At 46.8% G+C, this 22,319-nt stretch overlaps 1 protein-coding gene across 1 annotated transcript; it reads right to left on the bottom strand.

Moving 5' to 3' along the window:
• Positions 1 to 2,551: 2,551 nt before the first annotated feature.
• Positions 2,552 to 21,570, bottom strand: LOC146830214 (zinc finger BED domain-containing protein 5-like). The gene is made up of 3 exons (XM_085603702.1): positions 20,169 to 21,570; positions 4,977 to 5,126; positions 2,552 to 2,814 (listed from the first exon to the last, which is right to left on the bottom strand). The coding sequence occupies exons 1-3, from the start codon at positions 21,568 to 21,570 to the stop codon at positions 2,552 to 2,554; spliced, it is 1,815 nt and encodes a 604-aa protein (XP_085459828.1).
• Between the last annotated feature and the right edge of the window lie 749 nt (positions 21,571 to 22,319).

The raw sequence follows: 22,319 nt of genomic DNA, 5'->3' as shown, positions 1-22,319 counted from the left end.
CACACTGCTACTAAATCCTCCATCCAGATATTTATATTTATATATCCACTCATTCTTCAATGCAGATTGCTATATATATATACATATTTAAATAACAAACCAAACCACATTCACTGGATGAAGTCATCAGAGATGTCATCAGTGATGTGATTTGAGATGTCATCAGTGATGTCACTGACCATGTCATGAATGATGTAATATGTGACATCATCAGCAGTGGATTGCGGGCGCGTGAGTTATAGTTAGCAGAATTAACTATAACGGAGGAATTTCAATGGTTTTGCACGAGTGAAATGTCCAGCTAACTATAACAGCCCTGAAACCTATGGTTTTTTTCAGTGAATATATATATAACATACTTAAATAATTTACTACCCACCCTATACCCCTACAAGATGCACAAAATTAACAAAATATTAATTCATTAAAATTAATGACCTTCCCATCCTTTACCCCAGTTAACCCCACAACCCACACCTAAAATTGAAGTTTAAAAAAGGAATTATACGATTAAAAAAATCAATTGTCAATTAAATAATTAATAGTATTTACCAAATAATTATTCATTAATTTAAATGAATTTACTCCCCCACCCTGTACCCCTACAACATGCACCTAAAAAAATATTAATTACACAATTAACATAGTTAATTTTCAATTAATTAATATAAATTAACTACTTACTATGAATTAATTACAGATAAATTATTTCCCAACATTTACTCCAAAAAAGCCCAAAAACAGCAGTTAAAAAATGACACAATTAACACAATTAATTATCAATTCATTTAACAACTAATTATTAATTAATTAAAAATAAATTACTTCCCAGCTTTCAACACTACAAACCCCACAACCAGCGCTTAAAAGGAACAATAATTACACAATTATCATAATTATCAATTAATTATTTTATAATATTTAATAATGTATTAAGGAAGGGTATGCAGTTCCTAAGGGCATGTGGATATACAAGGTTAGGGGGGTTCTAATTTCTAAGTGCAGGAGCACAAATGAATGTCCTTTGATTAAAGGCGAGAGGGGGAAGACCCTCTTCAGAACTTGAGCCCTCACACACCCAGCATGCTAGGTGTCATGCTTCATCATTTGGGCTAGCTCCTCGTCGGGATGGCGCTGCAATGCCCGACGGGCTCCCATAAATGGGGCTCTTTATCGGAGATCTTTTGTTCCTGCCGGTTGGTGCAGTGGGGGTGAGGGGCCTAATAGTGTAGATGTGGTGTGGGTGAATTAAAACAGGTCAGTCAATCCTTGAACTGTCTTTATTCTGGTAGGTTGACTGCCTGATTAAAATATGTGGAGTGACGTAAAACTAGGAGTAATGTGCCTAGATATCTACGTCCTACTCTCAGTAGGTCGACATGTTTCTTGCCTTTATTGTCAGGAGGATCAGTGGCAATTCTTCAGGACCAGATTTAAGAAAATGCTATCTACACACTGAGAGGGGAAACCTACCTCCCACATCGTGGTAAAGTGGGCAATGTCCCACCGTTGTCACGGAACCTAGATTGAAAATGGAGTAAAAAACATTATATACATTGTAGACCCCATGCATTTCGCATTGTATATCTAATATGCCTTGTGAACATTGCACACGAAGTGTGGAAAGGGATGTGCATTCCGTGGTGATGGCTCACACGATTATAGTGTCTAGGTGCAGCATCCAGTGGAGGACCATGCACTCAATAACTAACAACAATTAAAACTTATAGAAGGCACTAGTCGAGCATAGTGCGGTGTAATGCTCACCTAATGGCCTACTTAGTTAAGCCTCATCAATCTCTGGCGCGATAAAAATGAACACCAGTTGTTAGTGTCCTGTCAGGGATATCAAAAATGATGTATAAATTAACCGGTAAGTCGCCAGCCCCAGTCTGGTAACTCTCAAGAGAACAATGCTGCATAACATAGAAGAGGAGGAAATATGATCTCAATATAACAACTATACCTCTAGTTGAGTCAGTAAATGTGTAGTCAATTGATGGACAGAAAGGTCTCTTACTTAAATTCGGTTGGCTTAATAATGCATAGCCACTGATTTACACCTATTATAAGAGACTTAACATGTGTTTGATACACACCAGCAATCAGTACCTCTAATATTTGTACCGCGAGTTGGAGGAGCGTAATAGTAGTCCTCAACGGGTGTAATATGCAATATTCTTTAGTCCATTTCGCCATACTATACACAGCCATTGAATCACTACATTCCATAATGGCCATCATAGATCCACAATCTGTCTCCAACCCTGCCTTAACGACCTTGACTAGGCTAAGATGGCCGCTAGCCATATGTGTGAAGACTTCCATTGAACTCTATGGGAGCCTGCATACAGACGTGTACACAGGCTCCCATAGCAAAAAAGTGGTGGGAGGGGAAAAGCGTGCACCCTGTGGCAGACACCCCATGGTGACCGCCATACTGTGCATGCTTGGATCGGGGGGACCCATGGGCACCCCCGTGACAGATTCAGAGGGCCCAGATGAAGGTTGGCCTGCAACAGCCCCCCAAAGTATGCTTCCGACAGGTGTTTCATCTCGCTGAGACCGAGACGGAGCGGCTGTTCGAATCATGCATTGTACTCGCTCTGTCAGAAATCGTATCCATTGCGCTGCATGATTCAGCTATGAACAAGACGTACGGAGCAGTTCCGAGCCCAAAAAGATTCACAATCTTCTCATCGTACTTGGTCGTTCGGACCTGTGTACGATTTGGTCGTAAACATGGGCTTCGAATCAGATCCGGAAAAAACAAATCCGATTCAGAGGCTTTCCGAACGATATCGGAATCGAGCCCTAAGAATATAACAAAAATATTAAAAAACATAAACAATAATTACACAAAAATTTCACATCATATACATTTAAAATATATTCATAAATACATAACAAAATTTTTAAAATTATATTTTAAACTACTATGGGGAAGATTACAATGTCAGTCGGACTTGCGTCCGCCTGACACGGTCTCACCCGCCTAATTAGGAACTGAACAAACACTGTTCAGTCGCATTCCAAAATGTCCCTATAAGAGCATGCATTACGGCAGTCAACCGGGCGGAATGCATGCTTCCATAGGGAAATGGGAGGTGTTGTTCATCCCTGCATCCCATGGCAGGCACCTCAAGCTGCCTACCACAGGGTGCAGGGATCAAAAGGGGGACACCACAGGTGCCCCTTCGGGCCCCAACCGAAGGCCACACACACAAGGGGGCCATGCTGTGGAACTCCAAACATGCTTTCCTTCATGGTTTCAATGTTGGACAGGCTAGAAGGCAAACCCATGCCAGAAACTTTCACCCTTTGGGATTACGAGCTGGTTCTGAATTGCCGACGAGCTCCTTGAGCTCGTTGGAAGCCAGCCGGAATGTTGGGCCGGTTTCAATTCCGACGGCTGATACATAATTATCCGGTCTGAATTGAAAGCGATGATGGGGTCGGAAAGCTTTCCGACCTCCATCGTAATAGGCGCCTAAATTTCTGCAAACGATAATAATGAATTTGATATTTTAAACATCGATATTACTTACCTTAAAATCGATATTAAGACAACGATATTCTTACTGACAATATTTCCATATCATGATGTTTTGGACACAATATTTTGGCATGGCGATATTTTTTTTCGATGACCCGCCTGTGCTGTATTTTTAGGCCGTAGAGGAATTTCAACTACTTCGGAGTAATTAGAGTAATATTGAAATTTCCGCATTACCTTTTGATGCACTCGCTATTCGTATTCTGTTACATTTAGGGGCCGATTCCGATCCGGGTCGGAAGGGCACCGAACGCGATCCAGCCGGAAAAACTACGAGCCGTACGCGTGTTTTCCGCCCGACTCGTACAGCTGTACGAGCGAGCAAGTACGATGCGAGCTACATGAAATTCGCCGACCGAGTCGTTTCCGGGTCCAAACCACTCTGTACGTCTCGGTCGTAAGCTAACCGTGGCGTGCAATGGATGCGATTTACGACCGGGCATATTTGAGCTAAGAAATAGCGCTAATCGTAGAATTACTCTTCTCATCAGTAATTAGTAATCTTGTAAAATTCTCTGGTATTTTCTGCATGATTACGCTAAATTGAACTACGCGAGTTGCGCCCATCCTTACTTATTTTGCAATGTTCAACCAGTTTTTATGAGAATGAAAACCTAGCGCACTTTATCCAGTCTTCCAGAAGGAATGGATTTTTCTTGAAAACCAGCTATTATCCATATTTGTGGGAATTGGACAAGCCTTTCAATTTTACAAAATGCTACTTGGTTTGGACATATAGGTGCCGATTCCGATTTCGGTCGGAAAGGCTCCGACCGACGGTCAGAGCCCTTCCCACCGATTCGGATCATGTCGACCGGATTCCTTTCCGACCGAGCCATTCCGATGGGCTCGGTCGGAAAGGAATCCGACACGGATTTCCAGATTGCGAACAACAGGCTCGGAGAGCCCGTCCGCCGTCCGGAAATCTCCCAGTACTCCCCCGGCCACCTCTTTGCGACCGAGGGAGTACGATGGCAGTTTTTTACTGCCTTTTCGTGCCGGTTTTTCCGGCACGAAAAGGCAGTCGGAAACTGTCTTCGGGGGCCCCCAGTCGGGCCCCCATGGGTGCGAGGCTGCCGTATGGCAGCCTGGGGGCACCTATGGTGCCCCTCTGTGTACCCCTGCACCCGGTGGCAGGCACCTTGGGGTGCCGCCCACAGGGTGCAGGGATGAACTGCACCCCTGCTTTCAAGGATACAGGCATGCATTCCGCTTGGAATGCATGCCTGTATTGTCTTGTATACGAGTGCGACCAAACCCTGTTCGGTCGCATTGTACTAGCAGGGCCGTAACTGAAGACAGCAGGTCGGTCGGTTACGGCTCCTGACCGATGTCGGACGGACCTGAGTCCGTCCGACATCGGAATCGGCCCCTTAGTGGCTTTGAAAACTCAAAATTGCAAAAAAACTGTATAAGTCACCTGGAATGGCCCCTGTTCCAGAGAGGAAGCCACATGCTTTCTCCTGCCCGGTGCACAGAATCTCCTTTTCAGTTGTGCAGGCATCTGCAGACTGGTCATTGAAGCCCTCTCTACATTTATCTCCATTGGGGCTTTCATCGACAGTGGGTGCTAAAACAACAGAGTGGAAAAATTGGAAGACAAGCACTGTGCATTTTATACCTCTGAAAAATCAATAAAATCAATCAATCAGCTATACATTTGTAAAGCGCATCACTGTCACCCTTAGTGGTATCTGGGCTCTGTGTCTCCGTTGAAGTGTCAGATTTTGAGGTGCGCATTCAAAATATGGAATTTTTTATATCAACCTACAATAATATCGAGTTTGTAATATCGTAGGGACAGAATATCGATGTCAAGAATATCGCTGACCAGAATATCGACCTTAAGGTAAGTAATATCTTTTTTATTTATATCGAAGTAAGTAATGTAAATGTCGTTGTTAATAATATCGATATTTATATTAGTGTTATGTATTTAGTATGTATTTTATATGTATGTTTAACATTTTTTGTAATATATTTTAATTATTTTTAAATGTAGGTATTACATTTTGAGAAATTAGTAATTTTGTAAAGTGAATTTTGCATTTTAGTATCGGAGCGGGTTGGGGATTTATAGGGGAAAAGGGTGTGAAGTAATTTAATTATAATTAATGAATTAATATGTTTTTATTTATTGTTTTTGATTATAAATGTATTGCTAATTTATTAATTGGTAATTATTTTTGATTAATTTATCATTATATTAATTAAAAATTAATGTATTATTATTTTGTATTTATTGTTGTTGTTAATTTATTGTTAATTAATTATTCATTGGTAATGAATTTTTATTAATTGATTAGGTGATAATTAAATTAATTATGTTATTTTTTATGTGTAGCGGGTTGTGGGTTTATAGAATAATTATAATTAATTAATTAATATGTTTTTATTTATTCTTGCTGATTAATTTATTGTTAATTAATTATTAATTGGTAATTAATTTTTATTAATTGGTTGATTGTTAATTATCTTAATTTCAATTAATTTATTATTGATTTTTTATTTATTGTAATTGTTAATAAATGTATTGCTAATTTATTATTAAAATGGTAATACATTTTTATTAATTGATTAATTGATAATTAAATTAATTGTGTTATGTTTATGTGTAGCGGGTTGTTGGTTTATAGGGGAATAAGGTGGCAAGTAATTTATTATAATTAAGTAAATATTAATTTAATTGTATTGGTTTTTATTATTTTTGCTAATAAATTATTATGTTATTTATTTTAGAAATAATATTTAATTAATAAGTATTTTAATTTAAACCCTACGCTATCGAAAACATTCCCTACTGTTGCACTCACTGGAGTGGGAATAGTAATTTTTACCCTTCGCTATCCAACACTTTCCCTACTGTTGCACTAACTGGAGTGGGAATAGTAATTTTTACCCCTAATCCATCCAACACTTTCCCTACTGTTGCACTCATTGGAGTGGGAATAGTAATTTTTACCTGTACGCTATCCAACACTTTCCCTACTGTTGCACTCCTTGGAGTGGGAATAGTAATTTTAACCCCAACGCTATCCAACGCTTTCCCAACTGTTGCACTAACTGGAGTGGGAATAGTAATTTTTACCCCTAATCCATCCAACACTTTCCCTACTGTTGCACTCATTGGAGTGGGAATAGTAATTTTTACCTGTACGCTATCCAACACTTTCCCTACTGTTGCACTCCTTGGAGTGGTAATAGTAATTTCAACCCTACGCTATACAACACTTAGGGGCCGATTCCGATCCGGGCCGGAAAGCACTCCGACCGAGTCGGATCCGGAGTGTTTTCTGACCGAGCCGGACCCCTACAGTACGACCGAACGAGTACGATGCGCACGTATGCTGTCGGACTCGGTTCGGTCTGACTCCCATAGAAGTCAATGGGAGCAAGTTGTACGATGCGTACATGCACTCCCATTGACTGAATGGGTACGTCTCGAACAAGTGCGCCCCCTACAGTGGGTACGCATCGGTGCCATCCGCACCGTACATGCCTGTGTTGGGGAGACCCATAGGTCTCCCCCTGTGTCCGAGTCGTAGGGCTGCGGGTGTCAGGGGGTCTGACGCGGACCCCCGAAGTCCGACTCCGGGAGCTTTTGCGAGCCGGACACTCCGGCTCGCACAGGCTGTCCAACACGTGCATCCTACTGGCTCGGTTGTAAATCGCATCCATTGCACGCCACGGTTAGCTTCCGACCGAGATGTACGGAGAGGTTCGGACCCAGAAACTACTCGATCGGTGAATCTCACGTAGCTCGCATCATACTTGCTCGCTCGTACAGCTGTACGAGTCGGCCGGAAAACACGCGTAGGCTTGTTGTTTTTCCGGCCGGATCGCATTCGGTGCCCTTCCGACCCGGATCGGAATCGGCCCCTTACTCTACTGTTGCACTCAGTTAGGTGGGAATAGTAATTTTTACCCCTACGCTATCCAACATTTTCCCTACTGTTGCATTGTTTGGTGTCGGAATAGTAATTTTATTCCCTCCGCTATCTAATATTGTCTGTATTTTTTGAGCTAATGTAGTATATAATTAATTTTAAAATGATTAAAAATTATTTTAATTTTTTTAATTTGTTACATATATTTATTACATTTTTATTTATATTATTGTTTTATGTGGATAGATGTATTTATGATCTATACTTTTTTTTATAATTTATTAAAATAATTATTAAAATATATTAATAAGTAAGTATACATATTATATATTATATGTATATCTTTCATTTATTTTTACATTATATATATAGTACTTATAATTTTTTTTTTTTTTTTTTTTTTTTTTGAAACCGTTTATTACAATCTCAAATAGTTACAAGTATGGGCCTACAACCGTCTGGCCGGCCGCTAGAGTAGCAGTAGCATATGACATACATACAGAAAAATCTCTTGGCGGTACAAAAAGGGTAAATCAGGAGATATCAGTAGTGCAGGCCACATAACTCCAAACCAACAATACGGTTTCCTTTTGTCAAAACACAACAACACAAAAACAACCACACCCGCAAGGCAACCCGCAATCCCAAGTGACAGCACGCGCTCCTTAAGTGGGGAACCCCAACCAATCGCCAAACTCTGAAGAGGGGAATGAGAACAGATCAGGGACTGGGGAACCACGTGCCCATGGCTGGGGGAGGGGGTCGGCTAGGGGGACGGAGCTGGTGAAGCAGCCGGCAGCAGCGGCGGCTCGCAAATACCCCCGCGATAGGCGTTCCAGGGGCCCCAGATTTTCACCCACGCCCCAGGCTTACCCCTCGCAACATACACCACCTTTTCACGAAACATACACCAATCCATGTGTTCTTTCCAGGCCGACACCGCCGGAGGCCTCTGGGATCCCCACAATTGAGCAATGTCACGCTTAGCGATCATGTATCCCAGAGTCACCCACCGCGTCTGCGGAACCGAGTAGTCAGTTGGCTCCCACACATTCAGCAAGCATCTCCTCGCTTCAGGCAACAGCACGACACGCGTAACCACTCGCAGGACCTCATGCACACCACGCCAGAATCGCTCCACCTTTGGGCATTCCCACAGAATATGCAAGAAAGTTGCCAAAGCACCACAGCCACGCTTACACAGTCCATCCTCAGCTAAGCCCATACGTAGAAGCCTTGGCCCCGTCACATAGACCCGGTGGAGGATCTTAAGGTGGACGAAGCGAAGGCGAGCCGGGATGGCCACCTCCTTCGGAGAAGCCACCGCGGACATCCAGTCCTCGTCGTCCAACTCCAGCCCATCGGCAACCCAGGCCTCGCGGAGGCCAGTCAGCAGGCCCGATCGGTCGTTAATCAGTTTTTTGTATATAAGGGAGATCGTGCTGTCTGGGACATGGCCATCCAGCACTCTGTCCTCCAGGGGGGAAGACTCCGGAATGGACGCGACATCCGGGAAGACGGAGCCCAGCGCGTGGCGGACTTGTAAGTACCGGAAGTACTCACTGCCTTGCAACTGAAACTCCGTCTGCAGCATCTCGAAAGTTTTGAATCCCCCCCTCGTCCAGAGATCTCCCACTGTGCTGATGCCGATCGTGTCCCATTTCTCGAAGCCCTTCGAGGTCCACAAGGAGCCCAACCTCGCCGATGCATATAGCGGTGACGCCCGGGTCAAACGGTCCTTCCACCCCATAGCTGCGTTAGCCGCGTGCCATACACGCACCATGACATGCGTCGGTCCCGTCAGGCGAGGGTCCGGCGTGCCAGAGTAAAGCGCCCGATTGTAGTCGCCACCGGGCAGGAGCATCTTGTCCATTTCAAATGCCGGGTTCAGGGCGGGCCCGTAAAGGCCATGATTAATCGCAGCTAGCTGGGAGGCCCAGTAATACCGTTTAATATCCGGGAGGGCAACCCCCCCATCGTACCACGGGAGCGTCAATTTAGCCAAGGCGATACGTGGCCTCCCGTCCCAGAACAGGCGACGCTGCAAATTCTCCACCTCTCGGAAGTAGCGCGCCGGAACCAAATCCATAGTGTTCTGGAGAGCGTACAGAAAGCGCGGCAACGACATCATTTTAAACAAGGCCGCTCGGCCAAGCGGCGAAAGCGGCAGACGCCGCCAACGCACCACGTCCTCCTTCAAGCGCTGGAGGGGGGGCAGCAAATTCCGCTCGTAGCGGGCCTCCGGGTCCAGAGTAATATATATACCCAGGTACCGAAACCCCTGGGAGGCGATCTGGATCGGACAGTCCCGTGGTAGGACCGGAGCCTCCCCGGCAAGCACATATACACAGGATTTCGCCCAGTTGATGACGAGGCCTGAGTTGCGACCGAATGAGCGCAAAACATCAACTAGGACGATCAGTGATTTACGCGGGGAGGCGAGATATAGAAGGATATCATCAGCGTAGAGGGACACACGGTCCTCATGCTCGGGGGTCCAACGGAGACCACGGATGGAAGGGTGCCACCGCAGCCACTCCGCCAGGGGCTCCAGGGCCAGTGCAAACAGGAGAGGCGACAGGGGGCAGCCCTGTCGCGTACCCCGTCCCAGTGCGAATGGGGCCGAAACTCGTCCATTCACCACCACCTGCGCCAATGGGCCGGAATACAACAATTTGACCCAGCTGATGAAGCCCGGTCCGAAGCCAAACTTCGCCAGCATCGCCCAAATGTATGGCCACTCAAGCGTATCAAACGCCATGGTGGCATCCAAGGACGCCAAGATGGCCGGTTCCCGCACGAACGGGACACGCGCGAGCACCCCGTGCAAGCGTCGCAGATTAAGGGCCGTGTTACGATGGGGTATGAAGCCGGACTGGTCTTGGTGGACCAAGTCGCCCACCACGCCGACCAGCCGGTTGGCCAGCACCTTGGCGAGGATTTTGGGCTCCGCATTCAAGAGCGAGATAGGCCTATAGGATGTGACCCGCTCACGGGGTCTCCCCTCCTTGTGGATCACCACGATCGTGGCCAGACGCTGGTCCGGCGGAAGGGAACCCCGCGAGCAGGCCGCCAGGAACATCGCGCGCAGGTGGGGCGCCAGCACATCCGGTCGCAGCTTGTACAGCTCGATAGGAATGCCATTGGGGCCCATGGCCTTGCCAGATGCGACCGAGCGGATAGCAAGGGCAATTTCGTCCGAGGTGGGAGGAGCGTCCAGCGAATCCCTGTCCTCCACCGAAAGGGAGGGCAGCGCGATGTCCCGAAGCAGGGCATGGGAATCCTCCTCCGAGCAGGGAGAAACCGGGGAATATACCTCGCGGAAATAATCCGCGAAGCAGGAGACAATGGCGTCCGGCTCGGTGACACATACACCATCCATCCTCTCGATCAACGGAACCACACGACTCGCTCTCTCCTTTTTATCCAACCACGCTATCAATTTACCAGCCTTATCACCCACATCATACAGTCGCTCCTGTTGCTCTCTACTGAGGCCCCTGGCCGCCTCCGTGACGAGGGCCCTATAGGCCGCCTGCTTGAGGTGTAAAACATGCAATGTGGCATCCGTCACCCCGCTCCCCAGGGCACCCTCTAGTTCAGTAATTTCGGCCTCCACCCGGGTTGCCTCCTCCCGCTCGCGCCTCCGGGCATGGGAGATAAAGGAGAGGGCCTCCCCCCTAAGAACTACCTTAAAAGCCTCCCAAAGGGAGATGGCAGAAGGGACAGACCCCACATTCTCCTCAAAGTACCGCTGCAAGGATTTGATCAATTCGGCTCGAATAGTGGGGTCGCGCAGGTACCAGGCATTAATTGGGGCCACCCTGCCCTCCCCCCTCGGCAAGACATCCAGATGCAGCAGTAGTGGGGAGTGATCTGAAATACCCCGCGCCAAATGGCGCACCTCTCCCACCCTCCCAGCATAGGCCGCAGGAACAAGGATATAATCAAGCCGCGAGAGGCTACCATGGGCACCCGAGTGGAAGGTGTATTGCAGCTGAGCGGGATGCTTTAGTCGCCAGCAATCCACCAATCCTAGTGTATCTAAGAGGCCGGACAGCCACGCCTGTGCCCGGGGGAGGTCCCTGGGGGGATGACGATCCATAGACCCTGAAGCCACCGCATTAAAGTCCCCCCCAACTACCAGAAGCCCATCCGGGAGGTCAAGGAGGAGGCGCCCCAGGTCCGCAAACGTGGTAGATTGCAACCCCGGCGGAACGTACACTGATACAAAAACGACCACTCTGCCCTCCATTCTACCCACCAAGCCAGTGTAACGTCCCCTCTCATCATGGCGCACCTCATCAATCTCCAATGGGAGCGAGTTCTTAATCATGATGCCCACCCCCCGCGAGCCCGAGGTGAAGCCCGAATGGGCCACCAAGCGATAGCCTCTCCGATTCATGGCATGAAAGGAATTACCTATAAGGTGTGTCTCCTGCAGGAAGATCACATCTGGTGAAATTCGTTTCAGATACTGCAGGACCACACCACGCTTAATCCTATCCCCCAGTCCATTAACGTTCCATGATAACACAGTCAGGTCCCTACCCCCCATCATACATGAAAGCCATCAATCGTCCCCCAAAGAGCATCTCAAAAACAACAATACAGTAAAGGGTTCGCCTTGCGGTGCAAACAAACAACACTCCACCCCCACCCACCCATCCCAACAGAACTCCCCCCTCCCTGCACCCCTGCATGAGCCCAGACAGCCCCCCCAAAGTGCAGTGTGCCTGTCGCCCCATAGATGAAAAACTAACTAGTCCCCCAGAGGAGGAGGGAAAGCCCCCAACGGACCCCGTACGACCTCCATAGGAGGGGAACATACCCGATCAGTGAATGGTAACCAAAATGTTGTCCAGAGCAAGGCCTACTATTCACCCCTCAGTTCTGATCCGGTGCGCCCTCCCCGCCAACCGCACCCCCCCCACCCCCCCGGCCCCGATCCCCAGGCAGAGTATCCAACCAGTCCCCAGCCGCCTCGGGACGGTCAAAAAAATGCGTGCGACCATCCACCTCCACCCTCAGCTTAGCTGGAAAAAGCATTGAGTACTTAAGGTTCATGTCCCGTAGGCGACGTTTAACTCCGAGAAAACTCAGTCTCTGCTTTTGGACCGTCGGAGTAAAGTCAGGGTAGAAATTCACGTCCATATTATCAAGCTTGACCGGTCCCTGTAGCCTGGAAGTCTGCAAGATAGCGTCTCTGTCCCGAAAGTTAAAAATCCGGGCAATGAGAGGCCGCGGCGGAGCTCCGACCTTAGGTCTACCTCCGGGGACCCTGTGAGCACGTTCCACCGCAAAAAGTTTACTCAGCCCCCGGGGCTGGAGATGGGTGAGGATCAGGTCTTCCACAAACAAATCTGCCGCCTCCTCCTCCCGTCCCTCCGGCACCCCGACAATACGAACGTTGTTCCTCCGGGCCCGACCCTCGGCGTCCTCCAATCGACGGTCCATCATGGCGCTCGCCTGGCCAAGCCGGTGCACCTCCTTTTGAAGGGCCGCCACGTCTGTAGTGAGACTTAAGGTGGTGTGGGCCAGGGAATCGACCCGGTCATTTGTTTTAGACAAGTCGGCTCTCACCAGGCCCACCTCCACCAGGGCCGAGTCTATCTTCTGCGCCAGAGTATCAAAGCGCTGGTCCACCGAGGCCTTCATTTCGGCAATGGCGCCCATGACGTCCCGGAGGGTCAGATCCGCGGGCTGAGCAGACGCCTCAGCCGGGCCCGCGGGGGATGTACGCTGTGCCTCTGGGGATCCCTTCTGGAGGGTGTAGCGGTCCATACTGTTTGACTGATGTGCCGGGCGGCGGCGGGTCGATTTCACCTTGGCCCGGTCGCCATCTTGCTTTGTGGACATGTCGCACTCCCAAAGTCGTGCCAATCTCCTCGAAAGGGCCGATAAACCAGTTCACGGGTTCCGGGGGGGGGTTGACCACTGCACCGCAGGACGACTCACAGCCGGCGGGTCAGCCGGGCACAGGGGCAAGGCCACACCACCGCACCCCGCTCCGCAACCCTACCTCGCTTGAGGGCAAGGAGGGCGCAAAAGCGAAAGTGAAAGCGCGGGGTACGCGAGTCGCCCAGCCCTGCCCGCCGTTGTTGTTCGCTTTGTCCCCGGATCGCCCCACAACTCCAATCCGGGGGGCCGGCGCGGAGAGGGCCGCAATCTTCGATCTGTGCTCCCACCAGTGTCCGGGGTCCGATTCGAAAACGGAAAACGGGTGCCGCCTCAGCTCGGGTACACAGACACAGTCCCCTCGTCAAAGACAGGATATAATCAGGATTAATTCAGGAGGTCGCGGAGGTCCTCGGGAGCTTCGCACCTACGCGGCCATCTTGGTTACGCGCTAGGCTCCTCCTCCGTACTTATAATTTTTAAACATTTTGTAATAATTTTAACTATGTTTATTTTAATTATATGTATTATGTACTTTATTTTACATTATTTTTTTAACTTAAAAAAACCCAATATTTTTAACAACGATATTTTTGACATCAATATTTTTTTCCGCTATTTTTTTTCTTACAATAATGTGGATAGAATGTCGATATTCTTGACTTCGGTATTCTTGCTGCGATATTTTTGTAGGTCGATATTCTGACCTTCGATATTCTGTCAGTGATTCAGGTCTTGAGTCTCTTTCTGAAGTCTGCCAGAGAGGGGGCTGTACGGAGCTAGGGGGGAGGGGGGTTAAGATCGTTTCAGGTCTTGGAAGCAATGTAGGAGAAGGAGCAGCCTCCGCTGTTGCTGCAACGGTTGCAGAAGGCATGCGAGGGCAAGTGAAGAGGAACGCAGGTGTCTTGCGTGTTGGTGGAAGTTCAGTCGATGGTTGAGGTAGGCCGGTCATATGTCATGGAGGGCTTTGTAGGAGTGTGTGAGGATCTTGAACTAGTATCTTTTCTGGATGGGGAGCAGGTGAAGGTTTCTCAGGTGGAGGGTGATGCAAGTTTACTTGGGGAGGTCCCAGATGAGTCTGACTGCCAAGTTCTGTATGGTCTGGAGTCTTGTGAGGAGCTGGAACTTGTCTTTTCATGGTGAGTTGGCTGTCGGGGATGATGCTGAGGTTACATGCATGGTCAGTCAGTGGGCGTGGGTCTGAGTTCTGTAGGCCTTCAGCTGTAGTCCCATGTGGAGGTGTTCTTCCTCAAAATCAGTACTTCAGTTTTGTTGAGTTGGAGGCACTAGTCTCACATACATTTGCTTACATTGATCATGACATTGCAGAAGTTGGTTTTGGCATTGGAGGGGTCCTCAAGGAGCAAAAGGATCAATTGAGTGTTGTCTGCATAGGAGATTGTGTTGAGTCCGTGGGATATGTTGACTTATGCTAGGGGGGTCATGTAGATGTTGAACAGGGTGGGGCTGAGGAATGATCCTTACGGCACTCCACAAATGAAGTCTTTGGGTGCGGAGGTGAAGGAAGGCAGTCAGATGCACTATGTACATCCTGTAAGGTAGGTGGTGATCCACTTGAGGGAGTCTTTCTGTATACCTATGTTGTAGAGTCTGTTGATGAGAGTATTGTGGGAGACTGTGTTTAATGCCATGGAGAGGTCGAGGAGGTTTGGGAGAGGCGGTCATGATGTCAGGGATCGAGGAGACGTCCATTGAGAGGATGGTAATAGTGTACCAGATTTTGGTGTTGTGTGCAGAGCGAGCAGGAGTTGAGCAGGATAAAATGGAGCAGTTGCAGGGTATTTCTCTTGTGGTCAGGAGTGGTGCGGGATCTTTCATAGGTTGTGTTGCAGGAGAAGTGACAGTGTCAGCAGGTGTAGGGTTATCTGGTGGATCGTGGGGAGGAGAAGACGCAGCTGTTGTTTCAGCATCCGCGGTCCCGGTGTTTCTTGGTGGTGTATCATCGGGTGGCAGTTGGGCTACGGGTCCTGGCACTATGTGTTGTCCGACCAGTGGTACATTGGCGGCACGCTTACTGTGTGCGTACACTGCATGGTCGTGTAGCGGCCTCCATTAGTGGCCCTGGTTGGTGGTTCTAGTGGTCCTGGGTGCCGGGCAGGGACCTGTACCGGCTAGAGCAGGAACAAGGACAGCATGTACCGCAGGGACAGCAGGAAGCACAGGGCAGCAGGTAGATTCCTGCACATAAACAATCATTGGTGTTTTGCTGTTATTGTTGTTGCACAATGCCGCATACATAAAAGCAGCAAAGTCTGAATCGCCATTACAATGTCAAAAAAGTGACGGTCTGGTAGCAATCAAGGCTTGTAAATATGCCGCTAAATATGTTATCTTGAGTTTGGGACCAGCTAGAACAATAATTCTACTGGAAGCAACGATTTCGTTAAAGATCACGGCTCCACATATCGCCAACTTCAGCCCCGTTGTTCACACCAGAACTAAAAAGAGAAAAAAACAAAGTCTAGAGAGACGCTGGCATAGAAGGAAAGAGCCCCGTGATAAGGAACAGTACAAACAAGCTCTGTCCCGATACCTTCACAATATTAAATCTGCCAGGCGGACTTTTAACATCAATCAAATCGAACAACCTGACATTCCCCCAAAAGCCCTTTTCAGTATAGTACATGATTTTATGTCCCCACAAGCATGCAGCCGATCTCCAGTGGAATCCTAGGAGCTCTGTCACTCTCTGGGTAATTTCTTTCAGGAAAAGATATCCCACATCTACACAAAATTTCCTACTGCTCCTCTGCAAGACATAGAGACCACCATCTTTAAAGAAGAGCAGTAAAAAGCCATTCCCTGTACACTAGACAGCTTCCAGCCTTTCACGTTAGAGGAAATACACAACTCACTGGCTGCAGCCAAGTCTGGGTTCCCCCGGGATCTTTGTCCACCCAAGATAATATCTCTTCTGGCCACCTGTTTCGTCCCCGTGATTCAAGAGATCTTTAACTGCTCAACAAAAACAGGCATGATTCCGACAGAGTGGAAAGAAGCATGCTTACGGCCCATATTAAAAAAACGCTGGACCAACAATCTCTCAGCAACTACCGCCCGATATCCCTGCTACCCCTTCTGGGTAAACAACTTGATTTGGCAATGCAGGAAATTGCTTTGCTGGCCCCCTTAATTGTAAGCAAGCTAACCAACAGTATATAAACCATATGAATGGTAAAATCTGTTCCTCGCAAGTATTTTCTAAAGTGTTCCACGCCTCACTAGCTAGCCAATGCCTCAAGTTCTACTACAGAGTAGGTTGACTCAGAACGTTGGAGGGCACGCAAAGCAAAAGCTATCACCACATCCCTGTCTTCCCTTACCTGCAACAAAACAACGTCCAAACCATGCTAACTGGTATTGGTCCACACTACTGACAGGTCACGTGTTTCAAACTGTTTAAGGGGAATCACATTCACCAACTCCTTTTTGATGGAATCAAATTCCAAACTCAAGTTCTTACTCAACAAGACCTCATAAGATATTTTTTCTCACTACAGTTGGGGATGAAAGGTGCATAGAATTCTAGCATTCTAAATAACAAATGCAACTGATCTTGATTCTCTGGTATAGGGAACTCCTTGATTGCTTTAACAAGATTCTCCTTTGGTTCCACGCCTTGGGTCAACAGCCTATAACCAAGATAATCCACTGATTACTTTGGTTACCCACACTTACTAGCCCTCAGAGTAACCCGTCTCTGTTTCAAAATGGTCAAAACTACTCCCAACGTTTTGTCATGCAACTTTTCAACTCTCCAAAAGACCAAAATATCATCCTAAAAACACTTTACGTGGGGAACACTCTTGAGCATCCCCTAAACAACTCTCTGGAAAATCGCAGACGCCAAACCACATTTTTAAATCTATCTGCTCCACCATGGGTAACAAAAGATGTCAAATGACGACTCTCACTAGGTAATCTGGTGATATGCCGGAGACAAATCTAACACAAAAATCCTAGCTCCCTTCAAGGAATTTAACATCTCAGTGATATTGGGCAGGGGTTGTCTATCTACCCATATTCTCTCATTTAGGCCCCTTACACCTATACACATCCTCAGAGTCCCATTGCTTTTCCTAGCCAACATCACTATACAGCAATAGCCATTACAAACCCTCAATGGGCTCGATAATGCTGTATTCACACATAGAATCCTACTCCTGTCTCAATTTTTCTCTCTTAGGGAGGGGTACACATCCAGGTTTATGCACAACCACACATGCATCAGATTTCAAGACAATACATCAGGAAAAGCCCTTTACTCTACCAAGTTTCTCACTAAACACCTCTGGAAATTCTTCCACACAGACATGCGCTCGTTCTTCAACATGGTCTGCTGAGGGCTGTTCAGATCAAACATAAGGCCCAAATTCCTTTTCTGTAAACACTCCAGCAGACAAGACCTATCTTTAGCTACATAAATAATGCCATGTTTGCTGTTTTCTTTGAAACTCATAGTGCCATCAAATTCACCCCAAACTTCCACTGGTTTACCCCCATAAGCAAGTTGATTCACATAAGATTGCCTCAATGTGAATTATTACATGTCTTCCACTCCTCTGGACTAACCATGGGCGGGTGAACTCCACTATGTACGCAGAATATGCAGAGTTTTCCACACTCTGCAGAGCACACGGAGCTCCCAAAAACTCTGCTCTGCTTAGTTTTTATCCTTGCTCGCACTCATCAATGTCAAGTTGGCGGGCGAGGAAAATCCATCTCCTGGAGAGATTTTTTGTTGCTCGTGCTCGCCAAGGTCTAATTGGTGAGCGAGGAGAATCAACCTCCTTGTCAGATTTCTCCACAGTGACAGTTGGATTTCTCAATGCGAGTGGTTGCCGCAGGTCACAACAACTTGCATTGAGAAACCCTACGTTCGGGTTGAGAAAGCTGCTGCTTGAGTAGAAAATCTTCTCAAGCAGCAGAAAGGAGCCTGCGCCCTCTTGCATTGTGCATGGTGCAGTTCGCGATGATTTTACAGAGTGGGGCAAACACCTGGAGCTCAAAATCACCGTGAACGGAATAACCTTAACTCACTCCACTGCTCGTGGAACTCCGCTAAGCGAGGCAGAGGTTTTTTGTCACTTTTTCAGAGTTCATCGCAGCGGAACTCCGCAAACTCTGCCCAGGCTTATTCTGAAAAGTGAACTGGATTCTGCCATCATCGAAATAGGAACCTTTGAAATTTAGATTTGCCAAAAATGGTCTTTTGATTATGCCTACACCCACTCTCAATATGCCACCAAGTCACACATACCTCTTCAGAATCATCCCTCACCATCAACACATTTCCCTCATCAGAGTCAGACTCTCCCCCACTTCAATAGTGAAAATCTTCTTAGGTTGTGGTCTAATGCTGGCCCCCTTGGATTTACAAACTCTGCCAAAATGCCCCCTTCTGTTGCATTTTAGGCAACATTTATCCCATGCAGGACAAAAGGTGAGATTGCCCAAAGGAAGTCTGTCACCACATCTGTAACACTTGAGGTTTTCTATTTTCCTTCCTCCCCGCTTTATTCAACACATTCTCTGTCACTACAGCATGCCCTTATGTTTGTAAAGCCATTTGTTCCATGTAATGATATTTTGCAGATAGCACACTGAGATCACTTCCAAAACTTTTCTGTTTTCCTTTCACCTTTCTCCATGCTTTTTTCAACACATTCTCAATCACCACAGCATGCACTTGTGCTTCTAAGGCTATTTGTTCCATGTATACTGCCGTTGTCTCTACACTCCTGGCTATTTCCACAGCCTTCTCCAAACTTAAATTATCAGTAGTTAACAATGTCTCCTGAATTTTCCTATTATTTTTCTTTTCCACCAATTGATCCCTTATCATCTCATCCTCAAGCGTTTTTTGATCACATTGTAGCTGGCACCCTGAGATCCACCAGTACACGCGGTAAATGTTTTCTTATGTAAAACTTATGCCTCTCCATTATGACATTCCATGTTTTCTTAAACCCTCTGACCGTCATCTTCATGGCAGAGGCATATTCGTTCACTGCATCGCCTTCACCCATCACAGTTGTAATGGTAAATGTTTTTGTACTTTCCTCCCTTCAGTACCCAAGGAATAGCACAATAGAGCTAGCTTCTTTTTCTGTGTAAATACCTCCCCTTCAATGGCTTCTAGATACGTTTCAAATCCTTCAAACCAGGGTTCCCATTCTACAAGGGGATTACCCGGCGATGACAAGAAAATAGGAGGAGAAACCATACTGAATTGCATCTTGTTTGGCACTACTAAATTTCCAATAAGACATGGGTACTCACAAACTTTCTCTCGGGGGCCAAATTTACAGTGTGGTTTCTGGCCGAGGGCCGCACTGGTGGGGGCGGGGTCATTGGGGGCAGGGTCAGTGGGGGCGGGGTCAGTGGGGCGGGGCTGTAGGGGGGGGGGGGAAATCACTGCCGTTTCAAACCATTACTAGACAATGCTGCATTTCCAAAGCAGATGTAACTACATGGAGCACATGTTTATAATGTTTTTTTATTAGCAGACAATAGCAATCTTAAGTGGGATTGCATGGCAATTTGCAGTAACCGGATATTCAGCACATGCCCAGTGCAGCACAGGCTTCAGAGTCCCAAAAATAAATATGTTAAAGACAAACACTACGAACCTATTTTACATTTCATGTCACCGATTAGTTTTCTGTAATCGGGTACCAAGTTGGAACAGGCAAGCCTTAAAAGCTGCTCCAGATGTATGTCTGTAAGTTTATTTCTGAGTTTGCTCTTCAACAATCCCATTGTGGAAAATGAACATTCGCAAGCATATGTTGACCCAAACATACAAATTACCTTCTGGGCCACTGTAAAAAGAAGAGGAAACTTGTCAGGGGGCACGATTTTCCAGAATTCTTCGGGTGCTTGCCCCAAAAAAGATGCTTCGAGGGCTGAATTGTGCTGCATGTCAATGAGCTCTATTTCTGCTTGAGCCCTTTCCATGCCAATAAGGGCAACAACATCAAGATTTCGTGCACTCACCATCCAGGGGTTTTCAACCAGCCTGAACAGAGGGGTGAGGGCTCTGAATTGAGCAAATCGTCGTTTGATCTCCCCAGAAATTTCCTCAAGACATGCACCAAGGTCTAAGTTTGACAGAATTTCTTGTGCATTTGGAAACCTCTGCATCACAGCTAAGAGTTTTGGGAAGTGGGTGAAGTCACTATCATCCAGTTGTTCTTTGAATAGCACAAGCTTACTTTCAAAAGCATAAATACCATTCATGAGGGAGCACCCAAGCTGTTGTTTACCTTGCAGGGTCAAATTAAGAGCATTAAAATGTGTGAAAATATCTGAAAGAAAATGGAGCATAATAAGCCATTTCACATCCGTTAGTTCTGGGAACAATTGGCCTCTACTGTTCACAAAGAGTTCAATTTCAGGAAGCAATGCGATGAACCGCTCCAGAACCTTCCCTTTGCTTAGCCAACGCACGTCAGTGTGCATCAAGACGTCGGTATATTTCGCTTCAGATTCCTGCAGCATTGCTTTAAAAAGTCTATGGTTGAGAGCTTTGGCACGGATAAAATTAACAATTTTCACTGCACCTTTTAGGACATTATTCAGTTCTCCATGCTTTAATTTTCCACACAATACTTCCTGGTGAATAATGCAGTGGTAGTCTATCACAGTCTGTCCTGGGAGCTTCTTTTTAAGCATAGATACGAAGCCTCTGTCATGGCCTACCATGGCAGGAGCCCCATCCGTTGTTATGCTGACAAGAGTGTTCAGTGGTATGTCATTTGTTTTAAAGTAGTTGCACATGCTGTCCAGTATATCTTCTCCTCTTGTGTGCCCTTTCAGTGGTAAAAGGCACAGGAGCTCTTCTTTGGGATGAAGCGATTGGTCCAGATACCTCACCCAAACTAATAACTGGGCCACATCGCCTATGTCTGTGGACTCATTCATGGCAATGCTGAAGAACAGCGACTCTCTCACTGCATTGATCACCTGCTCCTGGATGCTTTGTCCCATTGCCTCTATTCTGCGTGCACACGTGGAATCCGATAGCTGCAATGCACCGATTTCCTTTAAAATGCTGGCCTTATTAGTGTAATTGTCAAATATAATTTCGGCTGCTGAAAGGAAACATTGCTTCACAAGCTCTGCATCTGAGAATGTTTTTTTATGTTTGGCAAGCAAGTAGCATATTTTGAAAGACGCTTCTGTTACAGCCTCAGATTCCTTCATCTGGCAAAGGAAGATCTTCTGCTGGGAAAAAAGAGCTTGCTTCAACGATGCCAGTTTTGCAGATCGCAGTTTTGAGTTCAGTGGGAAGTTCGCAGTGTATCCAGAGTGCCGCGTTTTGTAGTGCCGTTCCAGGTTATACCTCTTCAGAACATTTACTTTCTCTTTGCAAAGCAAACAGTTGGCTTTTTCTTTTGGGCATTCTACAAACAAGTACTCTTCTTCCCATGCTTCCTGGAAGGTCCTGCGTTCGCTCTGTATCGATCTGGGTCGTTTGCAGGGCTTGGAAACTGGGTTGTAGGCCATTGCAGAGCTCTCCAGCTAGTTTGTTACTATGCAAAAAGTAACAAGGACCACGAATCTGATTTTCCACCGGACGACCAACGGACCGACACCGCCCCACGACCGATGGACCGACACGACCGATGGATCGACACCACGTCACGACCGATGGACCAACACCACTTCTCGCAACAGATCTGTGAGCAACACCAAAGTAATGTTTTGTTTAAACATACAAAGTAATGGGCAAACCTGTAAATGAAAAACAGGAGGCTTTCCTAAAGCCCGTGGTTTATGCAAGAAATGTGTCACTCAATAGGGATTTGAAATAAATAGCCTGCACACACACGTATATATAAGCACAAGTTTACCCATAGGTATCTTGGCGCTGAATAACAGATGTTTATTGCTACCCAACTCATTTTATCGACCTCAGATGGATGAAAGGCACGACCCGCCAGGATTTGAAC

This window comes from Triturus cristatus, chromosome 5_1, assembly GCF_964204655.1.
Source record: "Triturus cristatus chromosome 5_1, aTriCri1.1, whole genome shotgun sequence".
NCBI classification, from domain to species: domain Eukaryota; kingdom Metazoa; phylum Chordata; class Amphibia; order Caudata; family Salamandridae; genus Triturus; species Triturus cristatus.
The sequence above is the reverse complement of the archived record's forward strand: the minus strand, read 5'-3'. Positions and strand labels throughout refer to the sequence as shown.